This window comes from Perognathus longimembris, chromosome 23 (assembly GCF_023159225.1).
Source record: "Perognathus longimembris pacificus isolate PPM17 chromosome 23, ASM2315922v1, whole genome shotgun sequence".
NCBI classification, from domain to species: Eukaryota; Metazoa; Chordata; class Mammalia; order Rodentia; family Heteromyidae; genus Perognathus; species Perognathus longimembris.
In genome coordinates this window covers 36,359,866-36,387,049 of record NC_063183.1, presented here as the reverse complement: position 1 = coordinate 36,387,049, position 27,184 = coordinate 36,359,866, and the positions used below count along the sequence as shown (strand labels likewise).

General features: G+C 42.4%; 1 protein-coding gene and 1 pseudogene across 2 annotated transcripts; one reads left to right on the top strand and one right to left on the bottom strand.

The window, feature by feature from the left end:
• The first annotated feature begins 611 nt into the window (after nucleotides 1-611).
• Katnbl1 (katanin regulatory subunit B1 like 1) lies at nucleotides 612-27,176 on the top strand. 2 transcript variants are annotated; one of them, XM_048332721.1, is made up of 11 exons: nucleotides 612-746; nucleotides 3,927-4,032; nucleotides 12,691-12,821; nucleotides 14,808-14,848; nucleotides 17,624-17,903; nucleotides 19,225-19,343; nucleotides 21,351-21,401; nucleotides 21,485-21,574; nucleotides 21,901-21,990; nucleotides 24,646-24,739; nucleotides 25,831-27,176. In XM_048332721.1, exons 3-11 carry the CDS (start codon nucleotides 12,705-12,707, stop codon nucleotides 25,861-25,863), a joined length of 915 nt encoding a protein of 304 aa, XP_048188678.1. In that variant the 5' UTR covers nucleotides 612-746; nucleotides 3,927-4,032; nucleotides 12,691-12,704; the 3' UTR covers nucleotides 25,864-27,176. The 2 variants fall into 2 exon arrangements, with proteins under 2 accessions (XP_048188678.1, XP_048188679.1); XM_048332722.1 differs by lacking the exon at nucleotides 3,927-4,032.
• Nucleotides 2,597-3,290, bottom strand: LOC125340851 (annotated as a pseudogene).
• Nucleotides 27,177-27,184: the final 8 nt, after the last annotated feature.

The window sequence follows — 27,184 nt, the reverse complement described above, 5'->3', positions numbered from 1 at the left end:
CCCCACCCCGCGGGCGCGAGAGGTGCGGCGGTCCCCCCCGCCGGCCAGAGCCGGCCTGCGAGCGCGCTGGGGCGCGGCCCCAAGCTCCCATCAGACCTGGAAGCCGGGGTTCAGGAAAGACGCGCGGCTCCCCGGGGCGTTCGGGGGCGGGCCGGCTCGGGCGAGCCCCCGGCCCCACCCGGACAGACGGGCGCCGGGCTCGCCGCCCTTCCGAGGGCAGAGATGCGGCTCTCCTGCCTCACGCCGACGGGGAAACGCGGCACCGAGCGCTTGGCGCGGCTCGCCAAGCTCGCTGCGTCCCGGCCGCGATTTCAGGGTCTCCCCTAGCGCGTCTAAAAGAGAACGGACGAGCCTCTCCGCTCCGGGCCCCCCTCGCGTGCCGCGCCAGCCCAGCAGGCGGGGCTCGAACGCTCATCCTCCGCGCCCGTGCAGCCGCCGGGCGTGGCGCGCCCTGCAGCCGCCAGGGGGCACCCGGGCGCTCTGCGGGGGGCGGGGCCGGCGCTGGGCGGGGCCGGCGCTGGGCGGGGCCGCGGGACGAAGCCAGCGCGGGGCGGAGCCGAGGGGAGGGGCCCTCGCGGGGCGGGGCCGCGGGACGCCGGCCCGAGCTTTCCCGGCGGGCCGCGCGCGCGGCGGCGTTTGAATGGCCGCGAGTCGGGCCCGGACGGGGGCTGAGGTCTGCTCCGAGCTGCCTAGCGCGTTCGTCGGCGCGGGGCTGGGCTGGGACGTCACGGCACCATGAGGCGCCGGTAAGCGACGGCCGGCACGGGCGGGACCCCACGCCCGCCTGCCGCGCGGCCCGACGCCGCCCGCCGGCCCCGCAGGCCCAGCAGGCCCGGCCGCCGCGATGGGCCCCGCGGGCGGGGTGGGGCGAGCGCGGGCGGGGTCGGGGTCCCGGCGGGGCGGGGGTCGGCGGCCGACGTCGCCGGGAGGGCGAGGCCGAGGCCGCTGTCACGTCTGGGTCCCGGGCCCCTGGCCCCGGGCCCCGGGCGGCGGGGACGGGACGCGCGGCGAGGGCGGCCGCGGTCCGCAGTCCCGGCTCTCCGGGGAGCCGCGGCCGCGCCCCGCCGCTGCCTGACGGGGCCCGGGTGCCGTGACAGATGGGCTTTTGTTTCCGAGGTCAGGAACGTGACATAATTGCGGAAGAATTGCCGATTGCCGCTCTGAAAACCTCATTGTGTTTCTGAAAAGTTGTTCTGTAGCTGCACCTCAGCCTTCGCGGAGCTCTTCCGCGGGCTGCCCGTGGGGCGACAAAGGCCCGGGTTGTTTGTCAGCTTCTGCTCAGGTTCCTCGCAGACTAATCGGTGTCGGCGTGGTGCACATTTGGGGAAAAAATGGAAATCCGTTCTGTCATCATCAGTGTTGCACTTCCACAAACTCGAGTGTTTCACCGAGTAGCCCGAGCTCGCGTGCAGTCGTTGTGCCCCCACTCCCCCCAGCTCCGGACTTGAATCAGATCTTTATGTGTTGAGGCTTTTAGTTGGCTAATAGCTGGCATTGTACTAATGAGTAATATTTGGGTTTTCTGTGTGCTAAGCATTTCTTCAAGAACTTGTTTTGTGATAGTATTATCGCCATTTTGAGGAAACTGAGGCACGGAAGATCAAGTATCTTGTACAGAGTTTCACAGCTGTTGGAACCCAAACTTGTTGGGTTTAAATTGTTATCATGAAGGGGTTACAGTTACATAAATCAGGTAAAGAGAACACTTTTTTTTTTTTTTACAATGTTACCCCTTCCCTCCCTTTCTCCCAGTTTTTCCCTCCCATCCCCACAAACAAGTTGTATGCGGGTTCACTCTTGAACTACATGTCTGCCTCCTTTACATGTGGCTCATAATAAAAAAGTGTTTTCATTTACGTAAGCTTTGGAGAAATTTGTGAGTGTGCCTGCTCAACTTCTGTGCTAATGGAGAGAACCTCAATTCTTATTTATCTTAAAACGTTCCATGTGACACATTAGGATAAAGTTCCTGTATCTTATGGTGTTCATGGTGGCCTTCCTTTTTTCTTTTTGCCAGTCCTGAGCTCAGGGCTTGGACACTGTCTCTGAGCCTCTTTTGCTCAAGGCTAGCACTCTAGCACTTGAGCCTCAGTGCCACTTACAGCTGTCTCTGTTTATGTGATGCTGAGAATCATCGCAGGGCTTCATGCAGGCTAGGCAAGCACCACCACTAAGCCACATTCCTAGCCCTGGCCTTAATTCTTTCGTATCATTTCTGGAAAATGTAGAGAATAATTAGAAAATTATATTCTCTTTAAATCATGATACAACAATTATTGTTTTCATTCTTAAACTGAGAGATGGTTCTGTATTTGACAAGAAAGGCAGTTTAAAAGCAAAATCATTTTGTAGTCAACAGTGTATCTATAGTAAAGGCTTTTCTTTCTTTTTTGGTTTAACAGTATTTCAAGCTGTTTTATTAGTAGTAGTTTATTGGAGATGAGTCTCACAGACTTTGTTGCCTAGGCTGGCTTTGAACCACAATCCTCAGATTTCAGCTTCCTGAGTAGCTAGGAGTTTAGGTAAGAGCCACCAGTGCCCAGCTAGTATTTAAGCTTTTTGTGTTGTTGTTAGTTTATTCCTTTTATCAATTCATACACAATCACTTGTCTTCTGGTTTGTTGAAACAGTAAGTTAGACAACCCTTGCCACAATAATGTCTGTCAATGTGGCTAGCCATCAGAACTCCAGCACCACATTCATCGGAAGGGCACTCAATGAAGATGGCTAATTTTGCCTTTTTCATCCACCTTATAGTATTTCAGGACAGCCAGTTTAACCTTCTTTTTTTTTTTTTTTTTTTGGCCAGTCCTGGGCCTTGGACTCCGGGCCTGAGCACTGTCCCTGGCTTCTTCCCGCTCAAGGTTAGCACTCCGCCACTTGAGCCACAGCGCCGCTTCTGGCCGTTTTCTGTATATGTGGTGCTGGGGAATCGAACCTAGGGCCTCGTGTATCCGAGGCAGGCACTCTTGCCACTAGGCTATATCCCCAGCCCCAGTTTAACCTTCTTTATCTTATGCTTGTGGTGTTAAGACTTCTTCCTTTTCTTAACACCACCCCCAAGTCTCAACACTAGATGAAGAGAGGACTCCTTTTGAATGTTGTAGTCAGATAAGGTGCATCCATCTTCCAGCTGCTTATCAGCGAAGATCAGTCTTTGCTGATCAGGATAATTCCTTATCTTGGATCTTGGCCCTTACATTTTCTGTGGTATCCGATGGTTCAACCTCGAGTGTGATGGTCTTCCCCGTAAGGGTTTTGACGAAAATCTGCATCCTGGCAGTGATCCCACCGCTAATGGCAGATTGGAAAGGCTATTTCAAGCTTTTAGAGGCTATTCATACGGTGTTACTACTGTTTCTATCATTAAACACACCAAGCAATTTTGCCTATCTAGGAGATCTAAATATCCCCCATATGAACTTGTCTGCTATGCACACAATACTGAAAAATAAGATTTTGCAGGCAGCAATGATTATAATTTGAAGTATCTTCTATTTTTTTTTGGGGGGGGGGGCTGTCCTGGGGCTTGGACTCAGGGCCTGAGCACTGTCCCTGGCTTCTTTTTGCTCAAGGCTAGCACTCTGCCACTTGAGCCACAGCGCCACTTCTGGCCTTTTTCTATATATGTGGTGATGGGGAATCAAACCCAAGGCTTCATGTATACGAGGCAAGCACTCTTGCCACTAGGCCATATATCCAACCCCTTTGTATTATAAGTTTAGACTGCAATTGTTTAATGGGACTGACTAAATCATTCTGTGTCTGCAGCCTTGCTTGGATGGTTTATCAGTTAGACTGAACTGTGTTATTTTGGAGTGTCAAATAGTCCCAAATCTCTGTGACTTCAAATAACAAAGGTTTGTGTCTCAGTTTGTGTGCATGTTGTTGTCTGGGGGCCTCACTCTATGTTATCCTTGCTCAAGGAATGTGGACAGGTGGAGACTTTATCACACAAATTTTCTTCTAGGCTTTTGATTATAGTTCCTAGGAGAGCAGGGCATATGACCATGCCTAATTTCAAGATGATTAGTAAGTATAGGTGATCATTTTTCTGAAGGGAGGACTGAAACAGCATGACACAGTTTGTTTACCACAATTGGATACTCTCATTAACATTTTTGAATTTAAAAAAATTTATCACTGTTTCCTGGCTGTTCTTGTTGATAGGGTCTTTATTGATTTTTTCCATTCATTCATTCATTCACTTATTTATTTATTTGGTGCCAGTCCTGGGGCTTGAACTCAGAACCAGGGTACTGTCCCTGAGCTTCTTTTGCTCAAGTCTAGTGCTCTTCCACTTGATCATAGCGACACTTTACAGCTTTTTCTGAGTAGTTTATTAGAAATAAAAGAGTCTCATGGACAAGCTGGGAATGTGGCTCAGCTGTAGAATGCGTGCCTTTCATGCATGAAGCCCTGGGTTCCATTCCTTAGCACCACATAAACAGAAAAAGCTGGAAGTGGGGCTGTGTTCAAGTGGTAGCGTTGAGCAAAGAGAAGCCAGGGGCAGTGCTCAGGCCCTGAGTCCAAGCCCCAATACTGGCAATCAATCAATCAATCAATAAATAAATGTATGTCTCACAAACTTCCCTGCTCGAGCTGGCTTCAAACTGTAATCCTCAGATCTGTCTCCTGATTAGCTAGGATTACCCATGTGAACCACCATCACCCAGCTTCTTTATTGCTTTTTGGGTTCACTTGTCACCTGCACTTGTAAGCAGCCACTTGTACCTCCACACTCCCATAGCTGAGAAAGGAAAGAACGTTACTTTTAAGGAACGATGACAGCCTTTGTTTTTTGTTTTTCCTGTTCCTACACTCTTTTGCTCAAGGTTAACACTCTACCACGTGAGCTACTCCTCCACTTCTGGCTATTTTTGGTGGTTAACTGGAGATAGGAATCTCATGAACTTTCCTGTCCAGTCTGACTTCAAACTAGAACCTTGGATCTCAGCTTTCTGAATAATTAGAATTACAGGCATGAGCCACAGCGCCTGGCTTTGCTTGATTATAGGAAAGTAAATATTTGTCCCAGTTTGCTTGGGCCAAACCTGGTTTGTGTCTGTTGTCCTGGCATATTGTTTTTTAAAATTTAGCAAAGATCTAACAGAATGAAACAGGAAGAAATGGAAGAAACATTTCCTATTCCCTACTCAGGAAAGAGAGTAAAGGACTCCTTATCCCAGAATATTGTGTGTGTATGTGTGTGTGTGTGTGTGTGTGTGTGTGTGTGTGTCTATGTATGTGTACACACCTATTCTAGGGTTTGAACAGGGCTACTTATACTCTTGCTTGGCTTTTTCATTCAATGTTGGTGCTATACACCTTGAGGCACATCTCCACTTCCAGCTTTTTTTTTCTTTTCACTGTTTAATTGGAGATAAGAGTTTTGTCTGCCCAAGCTGGCTTGGAACCTTGTTCCTCAGAGATCAGCCTTCTGAGTAACTAGGATAACAGGTGTGAGCCACCAACACTCGGCTTCCAACATAAGTTTAAAAAATAATAATAACCTCCTTTTACTCTCAAAAGGGTTGTGGATTGGCCATGGTCAGCCTAAACTGAGGGCATATAAGAATATATGTTTCTCAGGGCTGGGAATATGGCCTAATGGTAGAGTGTTTGCCTCGTCTACATTAAGCCCTGGGTTCGATACCTCAGTACCACATATAGAAAAAGCCCGAAGTGGTGCTGTGGCTCAAGTGGTAGAGTGCTAGCCTTGAGCACAAAAAAGCCATGGGCAGCGCTCAGGCCCCAGTGAGTTCAAGCCCCAGGACTGGCAATAAATAAATAAGTAAGAATACGTTTCTTATCTAATTATAGTTTCCAGTGTTGTCTAATGTGCCTTCTAAAATACCATGTATACTACTCTGTGTGTGTGTGGGAGGGGGGCTTGAATTCAGGGCCCTGAGCACTGAACCACTGAACCTGAGCCTCTTTGTGCTCAAAGCTAGCACTCTACCACTAGAGCCACTTCTTGCTTTTGAGTGGTTAACTGGAGAGAAGAGTCTCCAGGGGACATTTCTGCCTAGGCTGGCCTCAAACTGCAATCCTCAGATCTCAGCCTCCTGAGTAGCTAGGATTACAGGCATGACACTGGTACCCAGCGCGTTCTCTCTCTCTCTCTCTCTCTCTCTCTCTCTCTCTCTCTCTCTCTCACTCTCCCCCTTCCCACTCCCCCACTCTCTCTCCCTCTCTTGTCTCTCTCTCTCTCTCTCTCTCTCTCTCTCTCTCTCTCTCTCTCTCTCTCTCTCTCTCTCTCTCTCTTTCTCTGTCTTTCTTTCTAATAAGGATAAGCAAAGTTCAGTGCCTAGGACTCATAATGCTTTTAGGAGACGAGCACTCTACCACTAGGGCATATTCCCAGCTCCTCATAATGCTTTTAGGGTCCCACAAAAATACCTTATATAGCTGGGCACTGGTGGCTCATACATATAATCCTAGCTACTTAGGATGCTGAAATATGAGGATCACAGTTGGAAGCCAGCCTGAACAGGAAATAAACTACCAAGAAAAAGCTGGAAGTGATGCTGTGGCTCAAGTGGTAGAGTGCTGGCCTTGAGCACAAAGAGGCTCAGGGATAGCACCCAGGCCCTGAGTTCAAGTTCTAGGCAAAAAAAATTTCAAAAACAATTTTTTTGAAGAAAGGTAATGGGAAGAGAAGGTCTGGGATCCAGCCTTGACTTTGACCATTTTTGTTTTCTTTTTTATGCTGGGGACTGGGGCTTGAACTCAGGACACTCAGGATCTTGGCAGAAAAAAAAGCAAGATTGCAAAAGATAAATTGGAAGCTAAAAAAAACATTCATTGTAGAAATTTGGCAGGAAAAGAAAACAGTGAGAGTATAAAAGTTGATAGGAGAAACCCGAGTATGTTTAAAAGAAGATGAGGAAGAATCCGTTCAAAGGGAGAAATTGAAGATAGAAAAGAAAAAAAAAGTCTAAATTGAGGTGAGAAGGCAAGAACTGAATTAAGTTGTCCTAAATTTTGAAAAGTTAAAATAGACTCTTTATGAAACATCAACATTTCCACCATTTTTCTTCCCTTCTAAAAGGGAGTTATATGTTTAAGCCACTTTATGTGTATGGCATTAAGTTGAAATATTCTTGCTTAGATGAAGACATCCATTTTGATTCAAGGCTAGCCCAGGCCAAAAAAGTTCTACATCCCCGCCAGCAGTTGGACATGATGGTATCCAGCTGCCATTCCATCTGCATGGGAGGCTGAGGTCAGGAGGATTGCCATTCCAGGCTGACTGGACTCGAGAACCCCATTCAACAGAGAAGGTTTGGCCATGAATGACTGTTGTTCCAGCCACAGCACCAGAAGCACAAATGGGAGGATCACAGTCCAACTGACCCAGGCAAAAAAGCAAGAGTCTGTCTCAAACATAACCAGAGCAAAAAGAACACCTGCCAAGCCAGAATGAAACCCTGATACCAGCACTAAAAGAAAAGTCTGTTCATTGTAGGAAATAGAGAACCAACCAAAAAATTACTTGTAATCTCACCGGCAGTAGATAACTACAGCCGAGGTCTTGATAGAGTTCTTTTTCAGGTTTTTATAATTAAATGTATTTTTAACATGTTACATAAAAAATGTACATGTTTATGGGATATTGTGATGTTCTGATAGCCTGTTTATACTGTGTAATGTTGAAATCAAATTGAACATTACCTCCCCAAACATTTATCATTTCTTTATGATAAAAAATTCATAATAGTACATACTGCTGCTGTGTGGTAGCACACACAAACTTCTATTTCTAATTATCCATCGACTAACCTTTCCTCCTTTCCTCCTTTTGTCCCATTCTCTCCACCTTCTGGTAACCAGTGCTACTCTCAACTATTTTTTTTTGGGGGGGGGTGCTGGTCCTAGGGCTTGAACTCAGGGCCTGGGCGCTGTTCCTGAGCTATTTTGCTCAAGGCTAGCACTCACACTTGAGCCATAGCTCTACTTCTGGCTTTTTTGGTGGTTAATTGGAGTTAAGAGTCTCAAGGTCTTCCTTGCCAGTCTGGCTTTTAACTGTGACCCTCAGATCTCAGCCTCCAAGTAGCTAGACTTATAGGGTGTGAGCCACCTGTGCCCACCTTTACTATCAACTTCTGTGAGATCAACTCTTTAGATTCCATATCTAACTAAGATCATGAGTTACTGGTGTTTTTGTGTCTAGATTTATTTTACTTATAATGATCTCTAGTTCCACCCATGTTGCCACAAATTATAGGCTAGTATCCTTGTTTGTGGTTGCATAGTATTCCATTGGGTATATTTACCACATTTTCTTTATCCATTTGCTAATTGATAGATACATAGGTTGTTTCCTTTTCTTGGCTATTGTAAATAGTGCTGTAATCTAAAAAAGCAAAAGAGATGGAAGAGGCATGGTTTTGTGTTCAATCCTGACAAAGACAAACATAAAATAGTGGGATTGCTGGATTATATGATAGTTCTAATATTTGCTTCTTTAGTTTTTTGAAACAGTCTTGCTCTTTAACTTAGGTTAGCCTTGAATTTGCTATGTAGCCGAAGCTGTCCTTTAAGTTACAGTTGTTTTGCCTAAGTCTCTTAAATATGCTGGATCAGGGGCTGGGAATGTGGCCTAGTGGTAGAGTACTTGCCTAGCATACATGAAGCCCTGGGTTTGATTGCTCAGCACCACATATTTTGTAAAAAGCCAGAAGTGGTGCTGTGGCTCAAGTGGTAGAGGGCTAGCCTTGAGGCAAAAAGAAGCCAGGGACAGTGCTCAGGCCCTGAGTTCAAGCCCAGGACTGGCAAACTATATAATAAATAAACACACACACACACACACATATGCTGGATCATAGGCATGCACCACTGGGCCCAGCTTATTTTTAACTTTTTGAGTTTGTAAATATTTTCTCTCGTTCACTCTGATGAATGTTTCGTGCATAGCTTCTTAGTTGGATATAATCTCATTTGTCTGTTTGCTTTTGTTTACTTTGCCTTGGGAGCTAATAGCTGGGATTGTGTGTGTGGGGGGGGGGTGAATGGAGAGATTTTATGCAGAACTTGGTTTGAAAAGCCAGGATTATACCATGCATTCAGTTTCCCAGCCTGTGCTTTATTTGCTTATGTATTTTGTTTTGTGATGCTGGGGATTAAAATCAGGGCCTTGCACATGTTTGGAAAGCTCTCTTCCATTGAGGTATATCTCCAACCCCATGTCCTGTGTTTTAAAACACCATTGTTGGGCTGGGAAGAGAGCCTAGTGGTAGAGTGCTTGCCTCGTATACATGAAACCCTGGGTTCGATTCCTCAGCACCACATATACAGAAAAATCCAGAAATGGTGCTGTGGCTCAAGGGGTAGAGTGCTAGCCTTGAGCAGAAAGAAGCCAGGGACAGTGCCAGGCCCTGAGTTCAAGACCCAGGACTGGCAAAAATAAATAAATAAACACCGTTGTTTAAAACCTCTCACTTTTCAAAACAGTATTTCAGAATACTGTGTGTGTGTGTGTGTGTGTGTGTGTGTGTGCGCGCGCGCATGCGCGTGCACATGTGCATACATACGTACATGTGCTGGTACCAGTCCTGGGGCTTGAGCCAGGGCCTGGGTGCTAACCCTGAGCTTTTATGCTTAAAGCTAGCACTCTATCACTTTAAATCACAGCTCCATCTCTGGCTTTTTGGTAATCAATTGGAGATAAGAGCCTCAGATTTTCTTGCTAAGGCTGAATGAATAATGAAGTAAGATGCTAAGAAGATCAAAGCAGGGATTTAGGAGACTAAGCAGGGACTGGTATGCTAACTTCACCTGTTACCATAGCATATCTTTTCCTAAAATAACATGAGTACACTTGTATTTATTTATTTATTTTTGAGAAAAAGAGCAGAATATATACTAGAACAGGAAGGATGAATTCTCTTTACATACTGTCTCCTACTAGAAAGGAAAAAGGGATCTATTCATACAGTCTTATGATGTCTGCCAAATCAAGTGATTAAACAGCTCTCAGTATTTAGGTACTCCCCAAGCATTCACAATGATGAGTTACTCATCATCGTACAGGAATGAAACATGTCTGGACTTCTGTGTCTAATACCATAAGTTACAGCTCAAGATGAAGTCAACTTAATCTTTCTTTTTATATTAGTATACTACAGTATATGGACTGTTTAGATTGTACTTAGTGGGGAGGGGGAGGCACTTGAACTCAGGGTCTAGAGCCACAGGCTTTTTTGGTATTTAGTTGGAGATAAGAGTCTCACATAATTCTACTACTTGGGCTTTGAACTATGATCCTCAGATCTCAGCCTCCTCATTAGCTAGGATTTCAGCCATGAGCCAGCACTCTGCTTGTATTTAGCTTTTTACTTAAATCAGCACTTAAAAACTGCTATTATACAATAATAAAATAAGAAATATTGGAATTTTATAATTTAAACATCAGCAATTTTTTCTTTTTTTCCAGTTCTGGGGCTTGACCTTAGGGTCTGGGTACTGTCCCTGAGCTTCTTTTGCTCAAGGCTAGCACTCTACCACTTGAGCCACAGTGCCACTTCTCACCTTTTCTGTGTATGTGGTACTGAGGAATCAAACCCAGGGCTTCATGCATGCTAGGCAAGCACTCTACCGCTAAGCCACATTCCCAGCCCTGATCAGCAATGTTTTCTTCTTTTTTTTTTTTTTGCCAGTCCTGGGGCTTGAACTCAAGGTCTGAGCACTGTCCCTATCTTCTTTTTGCTCAAGGCTAGCACTCTACCACTTGAGCCACAGCGCCACTTCTGGCCTTTTCTACATATGTGGTGCTGAGGAATCGAACCCAGGGCTTCATGTATATGAGGCAAGTTCTTTACCACTATGCCGTATTCTCAGCCCCTGATCAGCAATTTTTAATTTAGCCTTGGGATATCAAGTCATGTTGCTATAGTGGCAGAGCACAAAGCAAAGTATCCATGAATTTACCAATTCATTTTCAGCCAGAGTCAACATTTTCACTCATGGATAGTGTAAAGCTTATTTTAAAGCACATAAGATCAGTATTAACTTATCTGAGAAAATGAAAACAGGTGGATAGATGAAGATAAGCAATAAGCCATCTCCCATGTTTCTCTCACTTCACTTGGGTAATCTTTTCTTCTAATGTCCACCAGGAGATTGAGAGGGTTTAAAGACAAACTACAGGGCCTGGGAATATGGCCTAGTGGCAAGAGTGCTCATCTCATACATGAAGCCCTGGGTTCAATTCCTCAGCGCCACATATATAAAAAGCCGGAAGTGGCTCTGTGGCTCAAGTGGCAGAGTGCTAGCCTTGAGCAAAAAGAAGCCAGGGACAGTGCTCAGGCCCTGAGTTCAAGGCCCAGGACTGGCAAAACAACAAAAACTACAACATTCCCCAGCAGGCAGCTGCCACCAAAAAAATGAATGCCAAGAATTTGTTTGAAGGAAAGAGGAAAGAGAAGGAAAAATGGGATTTTTCTAGAGCAGTTTTAGAGCCTCAGAATAGGGATTTCTTTCTAAATTTTTCTCCCAGACTAAGTGCTATGGAATCTGCACTACTTACATTAATAATGAAACTTGGATCATGTTAAACAGAGGAGTAATAGGATTGAGAAAGCCAAGCCTGACCCCACCCACATGGCAGTAGTGCTTGCAGTAGAGTATCAAAAACACTATATTCTGGCTGGGGATATGGGTTAAAATGAATCATAGATATAAAATGCTCCATATTCATTAGTGATCATGGAAATGTAAATCAAAGTCCCCATGAGATGCAACTTTGTACTTGGTAGGATGGATATGGTACCTTCTAAATGTTGGCAAGGATGTGAAGGGATTGTAACTTTTTTATACGGGGGGATGGCATGGGGTGAGGAAAGGGAATGGTAGAGGAAAGCAGTTTTGGAGACCCATATAGGACAAATGAGATCTACATAGTCTGATTTTGGTTCCTGTGGCTGCCTAGGGTTTTTTTCTTTCTCTTTTTTCTCTTGGTCACGTTTCCAAAGTTTTAGGCTTTTCTACATTACGGTATTAGAGATACCACTACTTTTGTAGACTTGAATTCCAGGTTAGTAAAACTGGAATGACTAGTGATGTAGAAAATGGGGAAATTGACCAGTTGTTTTAGCAGAAATATATATGCAAGGTTATTGTAGCTGGTGCAACTAAAGAATGAGAACACAAAAACCCTTAATTTCCTAGAATGCCTTTTCATATGCTTCCTCAGTGTTTAAAGTTTTGAAAAACATCAAGTAGAGCTCTGCCAGTTCCTGTGCTTGCTAACCTCTTTTGCAAAGTATAGAACCAATGGTATGGGCTGGGAATATGGCATAGTGGCAAGAGTGCTTGCCTCATATACATGAAGCCCTAGGTTCGATTCCCCAGTACCACATATATAGAAAACAGCCAGAAGTGGCGCTGTGGTGCAAGTGGCAGAGTGCTAGCCTTGAGCAAAATGAAGCCAGGGTCAGTGCTTAGGCAGGCCCTGAGTCCAAAGCCCAGGACTGGCCAAAGGAAAAAAAAAAAAAGAACCAATGATCTATGTTCATATGTGCATTAAAGAAATGATTATTAGAGTGCTAGCCCTGAGCAAAAAGAAGCCAGAGACAGTGCTCAGGCCCTGAGTTCAAGCCATAGGACTGGCAAAAAAAAAAAGTGATTGCAAGAAATGATCAGGCTCTTTTGGCTTTTTGTGTATTCTATTATTTTTATTTTGTTTAGGTATTTAAGAGATTATGGCATCTGAAACCCACAATGTTAAGAAACGAAATTTTTGTAATACTATCAAGGATCATTTCATTGATCGTCCTAGAAAAAGGAACTCCAGTTTCACTAATAAGAACATGAAGGAGGTAAGTTCATAGTCTCTAGGTAAAGAATAAGAGACTGTAAATAGCCAAGCCTGTCAATCTGGTAGATTGCTTAAATAATGTACAATAATTCTGCTTAATCTCCATGTTAAGTAGAAGTAATGAAGCATAACTATTATATTCTTAAAGCTTTCATATCTTTTTGGCACAGGTACTATTTTGATAAGTTATAGTTTAAATATTTTAGTTTTTGAGATGCCTTGCCCTCCTATTGCTTTTTGTTCATTCATTAGCATTGATATATAATTTTCTTTGAACTATGCTAACCTTCAGTTCTCTTAAGCAAATATAAATATAATATGTGATTAGTAGTGTGAAAAATAGGGAGTAGATATATGTTGTTGTATCTAATGGTTGAGACCACAGCATCAGAACAGAGAAAACTTTTTTGTGTGCTGGCCCTGGGGGCTTGGATTCAGGGCCTGGGTGCTTTCCTCGAGTTGGTTTTTTTTTTTTTTTTCTTTTTTTGCCAGTCCTGGGGCTTGAACTCAGGGCCTGAGCACTGTCCCTGGCTTCTTTTTTGCTCAAGGCTAGCACTCTGCCAACTTGAGTCACAGCGCCACTTCTGGCCTTTTCTATATATGTGGTGCTGAGGAATCGAACCTAGGGCCTCATGTATACGAGACAAGTACTCTTGCCGCTAGGCCATATTCCCAGCCCCTCCTTGAGTTTTTTGTTTTTGTTTTTTGTTGGTCATAGGACACGAACTCAGGGCCTGGGCACTGCCCCTGTTCATTTTTGCTCAAGGCTTGTGTTCTACTACTTTCAGCCACATCTCCACTCCCAGTTTTCAAAGCTGGGTGCTGGTGACTCAGCCTGTAATCCTAGCTACCCAAGAGGTTGAAATCTAAGGATCGCAGTTCAATGCCAGCATGGGCAGGAAAAGCCTATGAAACTCTTTACCTCCAATAAACTGCTCAGAAAAAGTTGGAAGTGGAGCTGTGGCTCAAGTGGTAGAGCATTAGACTTGAGCACAAGAAGGCTCAGAGACAGTACGTAGGCCCTGAGTTCACACTCCAGGACTGGCAAGAAATAAAAAAGAACCAGTTTTCGGGTGGTTAATTGTAGATAACTATCTCTTGGACTTTCCTGCTCAGTTGTTCTTTTAACTCAGCCTCTTGAGTAGCTAGGATTACAGGCGTGAGCTGCCAGTGCCTGGCATCCCTGGTTTTTTTGTTTGTTTGTTTGTGTTTGTTTTTGGTTTGTTTGTTTTTTGCACAAGGCTAGCTCTCTACTACTTGAGCCACAGCTTCACTTCTGGCTTTTTGGTGTTTAATTGGAGTTAAGAGTCTTAAGGAATTTTCTACCTGGCTGGCTTTTAATCTTGATCCTCAGATCTCAGCCTTCTGAATAGCTAGGATTGCAAGAAAACATTTTTGTGTGTGTCTGTGGGTCCTGAGGCCTGAACTCAGGCCTGGGTTCTATCCCTAAGCTTCTTTTGCTCAAGGCTAATGTTCTTCCACTTTGAGCCACAGTTTCACTTCTGGCTTTTTTGGTACTTTAGTAGAGATAAGAGTCTCACAGATTTTCCTGTTCAGGCTGGCTTTGAACTGGATCCTCAGATCTCAGCCTCCTAAGTAGGATTATAGGCGAGAGCCACTGGCACCCAGCTAAGAGAAAACTTTTAATCTAAAAAAAAAAATTACCAGTTAGACCAGTCTCATGTCTGTAATCCTAGCTTTGTAGGAGGCTAAGATCTGAAGGATCAAGGATTGAGATTCAAAGCCAGGCAAGGCTGAAAAGTCTTCAAGCCTTCATCTCTAATTAACCAGCAAAAAGCCAGGCAGGAGGCATGGCTCAAGTGGTAGAATACCAGCCAGGAGCAGGAAAGCCAAATGACCATGAAGCCTTGAATTCAAGTCCCAGTACCAGCAAAAAATAATAATTTTAAATATGTTAACATCAATCATAAGGTTTCTATAGTCTTACTAATGAACATAACATCCTACAACTACTTTCATTTTTCAGGTTAAGAAATCTCCAAAACAGTTGGCTGCTTACATAAATAGGTAAGGGCAAACATCAGAAGGTGGGGGAGTGGGCTGGGGATATGGCCTAGTGGCAAGAGTGCCTGCCTCATATACATGAGGCCCTGGGTTTGATTCCCCAGCACCACATATACAGAAAATGGCCAGAAGTGGCGCTGTGGCTCAAGTGGCAGAGTGCTAGCCTTGAGCAAAAAGAAGCCAGGGACAGTGCTCAGGCCCTGAGTCCAAGCCCCAGGACTGGCCAAAAAAAAAAAAAAACAGAAGGTGGGGGAGCAATGAAAACATGGAAAAAAAACATCCTTTTTGATGACAATAATAACTTGCTATTGCTTCTGTACTGGGTTCTGCACTAGTGAATGCATCATTATGACTCATGGTCCTTCTAGTAGTGTACAGATGTTATTAGCTTTAATGAGAAAACTTATCAAATGAAGCAAGTGATTGGTCAGGGACTTTTCAACCAGAAAGTGGTAAAAATGGTGTTTATTCTTAGGTATGCCTACCTCTAAAGGCCTCTCTGTAAAACTACTGTTTTTCAGGATTATCTGATAACCTGCAGGTGGGTCCCTGGGGCCCTTTGAGCACATTTTTGAGGTAGAATAATTCTTGTAGAAATAACGAGACAGGGCTGGGAATATGGCCTAGTGGTAGAGTACTTGCCTCGTATACATTAAGCCCTGGGTTCGATTCCTCAGCAATATATATATATATATATATATATATATATATATATATTTTTTTTTTTTTTTAAGCCAGAAGTGGCACTGTGGCTCAAATAGTAGAGTGCTAGCCTTGAGCAAAATGAAGCCAGGGACAGTGCTCAGGCCCTGAGTTCAAGCCCCAAGACTGGCACCAAAAAAAAAAAAAGAAAGAAAGAAAGAAATAGCGAGACATAGTTGGCCTTCAGTTTTGCCCTCTTGCAAATGTACAATAGTTTTCCATACGTGACGTGATGTTTAATAATGTAAGAGGCCAAACGTAGAAGCAGAAATGAGAACCCAGCTATCTTCTCTCTAACCAAATAAAATTTGCAAAAGTATATAAACTATTCTTAGTGTTTTTTTCATTGTTCTAGAAAATATTCATTTGGTAAAATATTGTGTTAGTGTGTATTTTGGTAAAATATTGTGTTAGTGTGTATTTTAATCAGCTTTGTTTCACTGTGATAGACTATATGAATAGATAAACAATTTGTAAGGCCAGGAGGCACTAGTGTCTCACACCTATAATCCTAGCTACTCAGGAGGCTGAGATCTGAGGATTGTGGTTCAAAGCCAGCCCAGATAGGAAAGTCCCATATTATCTCCATTAATCACCAGAAGAGTCGTAAATGTTGGGGCTGGGAATATGGCCTAGTGGTAGAGTGCTTGCCTCATATACATGAAGCCCTGAGTTTTATTCCTCAGCACCACATACAGAAAAAGCCAGAAGTAGTGCTATGGCTCAAGTGGTAGAGGGCTAGCCTTGAGCAGAAAGAAGCCTGGGACAATGCTCAGTCCCTGAGTTCAAGCCCTAGGATTGGCAAAAAAAAAAAAAAAAAAGGTTGTAAGTGGAGCTGTGGTCAAGTGGTAGAATACTGGCCTTGAGCAAAAAATACTCAGGGATCATGCCCTAAGTTCAGCACCAAAAAGTAAATAAATAATTTATGAGGAAGAATTGCTAATTTTGGCTGGGTATACTGGTACAAGTCTGTAACCTCAGGACTTGAGGTGTTGAGACAGTAGTATTGTGAGGTGAAGGTCAGCCTGGGCTAGGTTGCAAGACTATCTTATCCTGGTAACCATACCGCCTTCCACTAGGCTCCACCTCCTGAAGTCTCTAGCACCCCAGTGGTGTCAGCCTAGCAACCAAGTCTTTATCACTAGACTTCATTTCTGTCCCCACCCCCAAGTTCTCATTTTTTAAAAAAATTATCAAGGATTTTAGTTTCATAAGGTCAAAGTGGCCACAGCTCTGGTGATTTATTGAAGATAAGAATCTCATGGGCTGGGGCTGAAAGTATGGCTTAGCAGTCCCAGGACAGAGCTCAGGCCCTGAGTCCTAACACCAGGACTAGCCCCCTCCCCCCCAAAAAAAATCTCACAGGCTGTCTTTGAACCAGGATCCTCTGATCTCAGCCTCCTGAGTAGGATTATAGGTGTGAACCACCTGTGCCCAGAAGTCCTCAAAAAAATTTTTTTTGCCGGTCTTGGGTCTTTGAACTCAGGGCCTGGGCACTGTCCCTGAGCTTCTTTAACTCAAGGCCAGCACTCTACCCCTTGAGCCACAGTGCCACTTCTGGCTTTTTCTGTTTATGTGGTACTGAGGAATCGAAGCTAGGCCTTCATGTATGCTAAGCAAGCTCTCTACCACTAAGCCACCTTCCCAAGGAAGCCCCTCCTCAAAAATTTTAAGAGTACAAACCATACCAAAACTAAAACATGGTAAAAAACTATCCTATGAAATTTGTTCTGTGGTATCTGTCACATTCAAATATACTTGAGCTTTATTAAGATAGTTTAAAATATTAAACCGCACAATTTATCACCTTGCTAGAAAGAGGTAGATGCCTCAAAAAGTGTCATAATTTTCTTATTCCCAGAATGGCCTATAATATTTTATTAAATAAATACTCTTTCTTTATTTTCATTGGATATAAATATCACATACTTTCATTGCCTTCCAGATAATTTGTAACTTTTCATTATTTACCTCTGATTTTAGTATATTATAATTATAAAATATGACTAAATTTAGTTTTAAAACTTTCAAGGTTTTACATCTTTTTTCACTTAAGAAAATGAATTCTTTTTACAGAACAGTGGGACAAGCTGTGAAAAGCCCAGATAAACTACGTAAAGTGATCTATCACAGAAAGAAAGTTTATCATCCCTTCCCAAATCCCTGTTACAGAAAAAGACAGTCCCCTAGAAGTGGGGGCTGTGACATGGCAAATAAAGAAAATGAACTGGCTTGTGCAGGCCACCTGCCTGAAAAGTTACACCATGATAATCGAACATATTTGGTGAACTCCAGTGAAGCTGGTTCTTCACAAACAGAAAGCCCATCATCAAAATTTAGTGGTTTTTTTTCTGAGGTAAGTCATATTTCTAAAATGATGTTTAGCTTGACTTTATTCCCATTGTTGTTTTTTCCTTGCTTCTCTTATTAGCAGAGTACTTTACCACCTGTTGAATACAGACTTTGAGGTAGTTTTCTAGATGAGCCAAATTTGCATCAGTAAATAGTATAAACTAGCCATATCGAAGATAGAACAAAATGCTTCATAAGCTGCTATACATATCCAGCATGACAATTTAGCCAGTAGAGGTGAATTCTTGCTTACAGTGTAAGTAACTAAAATCTGTTATCCAGGTAATTTTGCTGGGCTCTCAAAATTGCCTACTAGAGGGTGTATTCAGCAAACCCTGCTAGCCATTCTACTTGTAAAGTTAATCTTAACAAAAGTATTTGTGCATGTGCACATATTTACATGTGTCAGGATATTTGACAATTTATAGTTTTAAAAGCAAAAGTGATGTAGAATCAATCTAAATAATGGCATATAAGGACTAGAGGGTTTTGCCAATTTTTTTCAAAATTTGGTTGATTTATGTTATTACTGAAAAATGTCATGTATTTATATGATTATACGTTCAAAAGCACAATAACTTCTATTTGCCTTTGTCTAGAAAATGGTTTGGAAAGATGATCTGGGAAATGATATTTGATGTTTTAGTGGGCTAGTAGGGAGTATTTACTTTTTATCTTACGTAGTTCTGTGTTAAACATTGAACAACAATAATATATTATCTTGTGTAAAAATAGATACATCTAGGGCTGGGAATATGGCCCAGTGGCAAGAGTGCTTGCCTCATATACATGAAGCCCTGGGTTCAATTCCCCAGCACCACATATATAGAAAACGGCCAGAAGTGGCGCTGTGGCTCAAGTGGCAGAGTGCTAGCCTTGAGCAAAAAGAAGCCAGGGACAGTGCTCAGGCCCTGAGTCCAAGGCCCAGGACTGGCAAAAAACAAACAAACAAAAAAAAAAAATAGATACATCTAAATGATATTATAAGATGCCACCACAGAACTGAGTTGCAGTTCCTTTCTCATACCATTTAGTTGTTAATGTCTGTTAACTATTTCCATTTACAAATATCTATAAAATTCTAGGATTCTAGGTTTGTAGGATATAAAAAGATTTTCAATTAATAATGGTAACAAGCAAAAATAAAAGTAGGTCTTCGTTCTCATACTTGCTATGTTCAACTGCAATATTGCTTTTTGAGGGACAGTATAAAGAATTCTCTTTGCATAATTTAAAACTGTGTCTCTCAGATTGTTTCAATTCAAAACATACTTTCATACCATGTTTCAGTGTGCTTTTTAACAAGTGAGTTTATTGCCTTTCAGGTTTCTCAGGATCATGAAACAATGGCTCAAGTTTTATTCAGCAGGAATTTGAGGTTGAATGTAGCTTTAACATTCTGGAGAAAGAGAAGTATAAGTGAACTTGTAGCTTATTTGGTGAGGTAAGTGATTTTTTTATTTTTATGTTCCTTGTTCAATGCAGATAATTTTTTTTTCCAGTCCTGGGGCTTGAACTCAGGGCCTGAGCACTGTCCCTGGCTTCTTTTTGCTCAAGGCTAGCACTCTGCCAACTTGAGCCACAGCGCCACTTCTGGCCATTTCTATATATGTGGTGCTGAGGAATTGAACCTAAGGCTTCGTGTATAAGAGGCAAGCACTCTACCACTAGACCATATTCCCAGCCTAACACAGGTAATTTTTAATGTGATATTAGAAGTGCCTTTTTAGAGAATGTTTGCATGACTAAAATTTAAACTGTTTTAAACTTACTTCCATTCATCAAAATCCTAAGAGTAACTAGAATAGAGAAAATCATCTCTTTTTATTAGATTGAGCAAAGCTATGGCCTTTTCTGATTATGATTCTGTTCTTTTATTACACTAGTCAGTACTGGTGTGCAGGGCTGGGAATGTGGCTTAGTGGTAGAGTGCTTGCGTAGCATGCATGAAGCCCTGGGTTCGATTCCTAATTATCACATAAACAGAAAAGGCTGGAAGTGGCATTGTGGCTTAAGTGGTAGAGTGCTAGCTTTGAGTAAAAGAAGCTCAGGGACAGTGCCCAGGCCCTGAGTTAAAGCCCCAGGACTGGCAAAAAAAAAAAAAAAAAAAAAAAAAGCTGGTGTAGAAAAACTAACCTTTTATTTTGTATGTATGTATGTAAGTCTGTATGTATATATGTGGCAGTCCTGGGACTTGAACTCGGTCTGGGGGCACTGTCCCTAAGCTTCTATTACTCAAGGCTAGCACTTGACCACTCAGGCCACAGTGCCACTTCCAGCTTTTTCTGTTCATGTGGTAATTAGGAATTGAACCCAGGGCTTCATGCATGGTAGGCAAGCACTCTACCACTAAGCCATAGTCCCAGCTAAAACTACCCTCTTAAAAACCCACTTTGAAAATGAGGGAGGAGGTAACAAGTTGAACAAAAAATGTCTTCACTGCCTTACATATGAAACTGTAACCCCTCTGTGCTTCATTTTGACAATAAAGGGGGAAAAAAGACAAAAAAAAAACAACCCACTTTGATGGGCTAGGAAAGTGGCTTAGTAGTAGAGTGCTTGGTTAAAATGCATGAAGCTCTGTGTTCAATTCCTCAGTACCACATAAACAGAAAAGGCCAGAATTGGTGCTGTGGCTTAAGTGATAGTGTTAACCTTGAGCAAAAGAAGCTCAGGGACAGTGCCGAGGCTGAGTTCAAGCCCAAGCACTGGCAAAAATTAAAAAAAAAAAGAAGAAGAAACTCACTTTTAGGATTTGGGATGTGGCTCCACTGGTAGAATGCCTGACTTGCCAGCACAAAGCACTGAGTTCAAACCTCAGAACCACCAGAATAAAATAAATAATAGATAAAAATCCTCTTAGTGGGATTTTTTTTTTTTGCCAGTCATGGGGCTTGAACTCAGGGCCTGAGCACTGTCACTGGCTTCTTTTTGCTCAAGGCTAGCACTCTATTACTTGAGCCACAGCACTGCTTCTGGCTTTTTCTGTTTATGTGGTGCTGGGGAATCAAACCCAGGGCTTCATGGAAGCACTCTTCTGCTAAGCCCCATTCCTAGCCCTTAAGTGGGAATTTTAAGCATTACTTTTCTCATTGTATTCAAATTTCTCAGATTTGAACAAGGTCTTAACATAGTGAGGCCTTTGCTGGCCACCTTATTTAAAAATCCCTACCTTCTTTTTATGTCTCTATGTAGCATTTACCATGGTCAATCTCTGTGTATTTTGTTTATTTGCTTATTGTTCATCTCTCATATACCACTCTGCCACCTACACTCAGTCCCAGTGGAATGCAAACCATGTCCTTTTTCTACTGTATGCCACTAGTACCTGGCTCATCATAGATAATGAAATTTTTTAGGACATGGCAAAATTCTCAAAAGCAAAATGGTGACTGACTGAAGCTAAGTAAGGAAATTGTCTCTAAGCAATGTTATCCTTTTGTACTCACAGGATAGAAGATCTTGGAGTTGTGGTAGATTGCCTTCCTGTGCTCACCAATAGGTAAAAACAGCATTTTTCAGAAAAAAAAAAGCTTAAGGAACAAGTAGCTTATTCATATTTTTATAACTTAGTGTTTCTTTTAGTTTGCAGGAAGAAAAGCAGTATGTCTCACTTGGCTGCTGTGTAGACTTACTGCCTCTAGTTAAGTCATTACTTAAGAGCAAATTTGAAGAGTAAGTGCTGATCTAAATTTCAGCTTATCATTTTTTGTCCCATTCTTAGTGTTGTGTTTTGTGAGTGTGTAGTGGTTGGGTGGGTTTCATGATACACATAGTTTCCTTTCCCTCCAGTGAGGGCTAGGGAGCAATTTGACAACTGCAAAAGCATCTATGCACAAGTTACATTTCCAGCTTAATTGAGTAGATCAAGAAAGTGGAATAGGGCTTGAAAAGAGAAACACCAAGGAGTGTGTGTGTTTTGTGGGCAAAGAGAACTGCCACCTTTTGTAAAAGCTGCTTAGATGAAAAGACTTGACTTTTATTCTATAATATCATTTCAGGTATGTAATAGTTGGTCTAAACTGGCTTCAAGCAGTAATAAAAAGGTGGTGGTCAGAACTATCATCCAAAACAGAAGTTATAAATGATGGGTGAGTACAACTTCAAAGATAATCCTTGCTAAATTTTTTTCAGCTTGATTTAAAGAGGTAGTAATTTTGCCCAATGATCCTCTGTGTGTGTGTGTTTATTGTTTATTCTTTTCATTGTCAGAGAAATAGTGAGATACTGTTACTACGTGCAAATCACACATGGAAGCTGAATTTCAGAGCCCAATATCTCTTCTTTGTGTCTTCTGCCAGAACCTCACCCTTCATTTTATCCTTCTGTTTGCTTGTTTTGTGTAGCCCATAATCTTTCTGCCTCAGCCTACCAAGTGCTGAGATGACAAGTATGCATTACCACACCTTCGTTCGACCTTTCATTTCAGAAGAAAAAGGCACAGCTGTAGTTTAACTTCCATCTGTGTTGTATGCATGAGGAAAGGGAACAGAGGCATCCTGCAGGGTACTTAGCTACTGGACATTGACTTGGAAGTCTAATGTTGATTAAAATTCTTTTTTTTCTTTTTTTTCTTGCCAGTCCTGGGTCTTGGACTCAGGGCCTGAGCACTGTCCCTGGCTTCTTTTTGCTTAAGCACTCTGCCACTTGAGCCACAGCACCACTGGCCGTTTTCTATATATGTGGTGCTTGGGAATCGAACCCAGGGCTTCATGTATGGGAGGCAAGCACTCTTGCCACTAGGCCATATTCCCAGCCCCTTGATTAAAATTCTAAAAACCATATTATACTTTTTCCTCTCTGTGTGTGTGCACATGCTCAAGCGTGTGTTCTTGCACACGTGCAGGTACTGGGCTTGAACACGGGGTCTCCTGCTCTTATTTGGCTGTTTTGTTCAAAGCCGACATACTGCTCCTTGAGCAACACTTCCACTTCCGGCTTCTTTTCTAGTTAATTGGAGATAAGAGTCTCAGGGTCTTTCCTGCCCACAGTTCTCAGATCTCAACCTCCTGAATAGCTAGAATTATATGCATGAGCCACCAACGTTCTTCTGTACTTAAAATTTGAGTTGTCTTGGTATGAAAATGTGTACCAGACTATCATGAAGTCACACACAAAAAATATTCTCTCTCTCTCTCTCTCTCTCTCTCTTTCTCTCTGATCAGTCATGGGTCTTGAACTCTGGGCTTGGACACTGTCCCTGAGCACTTTTGCTCAAGGCTAGCGCTTTACTACTTTGAGCCACTACTCCACTTCTGGTTTTCTGGTGGTTAATTGGAGATAAAGAGTCCCACAGACTTTCATGTCTGGGTTAGCTTTGAACCTTGATCCTCAGATCTCAGCCTCCTGAGTAAATAAGTATTACAGGTGTGAGCCACCAGTGCCTGGCCTAACAATCTCTTTCTAAAGCCCCCAAATCTCAGATTTTATACACAAGAATAGGATATTCACATGCTACAAACGCCTAGGTGTTTATTTACCTGCTTTGGCAAGTAACTGGGTTTCTGTTTGACTTGTACTACTTTCAGTAGTTGCTAGACTTGAGTGTGTAACTCAGGTGGAGTGTGGTGGTTATATAATTCTAGCTACTAGTGAGGTGATCAGGGGGATGTGGGCTGCGGCCAGTTTGAGCCAAAGGTTATTGAAATGCCTCAGTCAGTAAGACAAAAATGGTGATACATGCCTGCCATCCCAGCTATGCCAGAAGCCATACATCGAGGATCGTGATCAAAGACAGACCTTTGGCAAAAAGTAAGACCCTGTCTGAAAAATAACTGGACCTCAGTACCACCCCCACAAATAGTTTATAATTTTTTCCTGATAAAAATTGAAAATTGGGGCTGGGAATATGGTCTAGTGGTAGAGTGCTTGCTTCATATATGTGAGGCCCTGGGTTCGATTCCTCAGCACCACATATATAGAAAAAGCCCGAAGTGGTGCTGTAGCTCAGGTGGTAGAGTGCTAGCCTTGAGTAAAAAAGAAGCCAAGACAGTGCTCAGGCCCTGAGTTCAAGCCCTAGGACTGGCAAAAGAAAAAAAAGAAAATTGAAAATTTGGGGGCTGGGAATGTAGCTTAGCAGTAGAATGCTCACCTAGCATGCATAAAGCCCTGGGTTCGATTCGTTAGCATCACATAAACAGAAAAGGCCAGAAGTGATTCAAGTAGTAGAGTGCTAGCCTTGAGCAAAAAGAAGCCAGGGATAGCTCCCAGGCCCTGAGTTCAAGCCCCAGGACTGGCAAAAAAAAAAAAAAAAAATTGAGGCTGGCTACTGATGGCTTTTGCTTGTAATCCTGGCTACTCAAGAGTCTGAGATCTGAGGATTGCATTCCAAAGCCAGCACAGTAGGAAAGCCTGTATTATTTCCAATTAACCACCAGAAAACTGGAAGTGGAATTCCCAGGACCTGAGTTCAAGTCTCATGATCACAACAACAATAAAAATTGAAAATCGAGGGGCTGGGAATATGGCCTAGTGGCAAAAGTGCTTGCCTTGTATACATGAAGCCCTGGGTTCAATTCCCCAGCACCACATATATGGAAAATGGCCAGAAGTGGCACTGTGGCTCAAGTGGCAGAGTGCTAGCCTTGAGCTTAAAGAAGCCAAGGACAGTGCTCGGGCCCTGAGTCCAAGGCCCAGGGCTGGCAAAAAAAAAAAAAAAAAAAAAGTTGAATATTGAAAACCTTTTCATTAAATATATCTACTACCATGTAGCCTCTCATTTTTCCTTTTTTTTTCCCCCTTCTTAGAAACATTAAGATTTTAAAACAACAATTAAGTGGATTGTGGGAACAGGAAAACCATCTCACTTTGGTTCCAGGATATACTGGTAATATAGCTAAGGTAATCTATATTTAAACTTAAAAATCAGACATTAAAAGTTAGAAACAATATTATTATACATGCACAAACTCTCTAGATCTCTTGGTAAAATAATTTTGTACTGTACTAATAAGAACTAAAGTCAATTTTAGGGCTGGGGATATAGCCTAGTGGCAAGAGTGCCTGCCTCGGATACACGAGGCCCTAGGTTTGATTCCCCAGCACCACATATACAGAAAATGGCCAGAAGCGGCGCTGTGGCTCAAGTGGCAGAGTGCTAGCCTTGAGCGGGAAGAAGCCAGGGACAGTGCTCAGGCCCTGAGTCCAAGGCCCAGGACTGGCCAAAAAAAAAACAACAAAAAACAAAGAACTAAAGTCAATTTTAGGTTTGTGATGCTAAAATCTTGTGGGTATAAGTGTCGTCGGAGCAGGAAGCACAAGAGTTAGCCACTTAATATGTTTTTGTACATCTGTAGAATGCCGTACAAGAACTTTTTTTTGTTTTTGTGCCAGTACTGAAGCTTGAACTCAGGTCCTAGACACTGTCCCTTAGCTTTTTCCACTCATGGCTAGTGCTCTACCACTTGAGCCACAGCTCTACTTCTAGCTTTTGTTGAACATGTGCTATGTTCCAGGCTCTGTCCTAAATAAACGCAGATTTAAATAAAAGTTGAAGGCTTTGAGGACATACCTCAAAATAGGAGGCACTGAGTTCAAACCCTAGTACTGCAAATAAAAAAAAAAAGTGAAAAAGACTTGTCTTTTTCTTTCACTTAAGAAAAAGGTCATGGGGCTGGGAATGTGGCTTAGTGGTAGAGTGTTTGCCTAGCATGCATGAAGCCCTGGGTTCGATTCCTCAGCACCACATATATAGAAAAAGCCAGAAGTGGTGCTGTGGCTCAAGAGGTAGAGTGGTAGCCTTGAGCAAAAAGAAGCTACGGACAGTGCTCAGGCCCTGAGTTCAAGTCCCAGGACTGGCAAAAAAAAGGGGGGAGAGGCAGAGGAAAGGTCACAAAAGAAATCTAAGAAACGTTTATAAAGGGAAAAGAAAATGGGTTGTATATAAATTTGCTTCACTGGTTGATGAAATGTTTTTGTTTTTGTCTTCTAAGGATGTAGATGCTTATTTGTTACAGTTGCATTGAGAGATTGATCTCATGTACTAAGGAGCTTCTGGCTATTATGACCATCATTGGATTATATGATTTCCCCAAACTGGTCTCTTCTGAGAACTGTGAACTGTGGGGGAAAAAAAATCAAAACCAGTTTTCTTTCAAAAGGCGCACAATGAAACCACTAATGAAACTCTTAGCAATCTACTTCACATTGAAGTGGAAAAATATCCAAAAGGAGCAGCTCCAACTTCAGTGAGGTGAAAGTGCACTGTGAAGATGTTCGCTTGCTGCTTTGGGATGCTTCGTTTTTTTGGTAATGTTGTTTAAGAACTACTGGTCTTACTGCAATCCTGCGAAGGAAGATCATTTATACCATATGAAAAAACAAGACAGGACTTATTACTAGAACTACAAAGACCAATCATTAATTTTTATGTTTTATAAGAAACTAATGGATGCAGCTGTTTTCTTATGCTGAAAAGACTGAAAGTTTGAAACATCATAGTAAGTAATCAATATAAAAAAATTTTGTCCACACTGACACTGTGTATACAAAATGCCTTAATTATTATTAAGCCAATGTGATATGATACCAGTATGTCTTTTTTTAAAAATTAAAACCAATCATGCTTCTGGCATGAATCATGGAATTAAATCAGGGGTTTACATTTATGTAGAGTGTTGTTCTATGAAACATATTCCAAACCATTTTTAAACTGAGAGTGTATTTTAGTATTTCTGATTTTTTTCCAGAATTTTCCCTTCATGTATGTATCGCTATATAAAGAAAAAGGTGAATATGTATATCTATGAATGTTTTAACTGGAAATGTCTGGAGCTGACTAATTTATATTCGCTTGTTTTGTACATAGATTTCAAATATTTTTCATTTCTGTATTCTTTAAACTGCTTTTGAGTAAATTCACTAAATATTTCTATTTTTTTTGCTTTTTCAGTTCTGATTTTTTTTATATGAATTCTAATTCTTTTCCGCTACATTTTTCACTACAATGATTTAGAATTGTTTACAGCTCTGGTAACTGACCTTGTGTTTAAAATTCCAACTTAATGTTACTACCTCCTCCAATGATTAGTATGGGATGCCATTTTTTAAAATACCAATGTTAGTGTCTGAACCTGATTCTAGAATGTTCTTACATCTCTGAATCTCCCATATCTTGAAAGTGACCAGAGTTTGATGTTACAACTGGTGGCTCTCATTATCTTACCTTTTTTGTGTGCTGGGCCTGGGAGCTTGAACTCTCTGCCTGGTACAGTCCCTTGAGCTTTTTTGCTCAAGGCTAGCACTCTACCACTTGAGCTGTGGTTCCATGTCTGGCTTTTTTGGTGC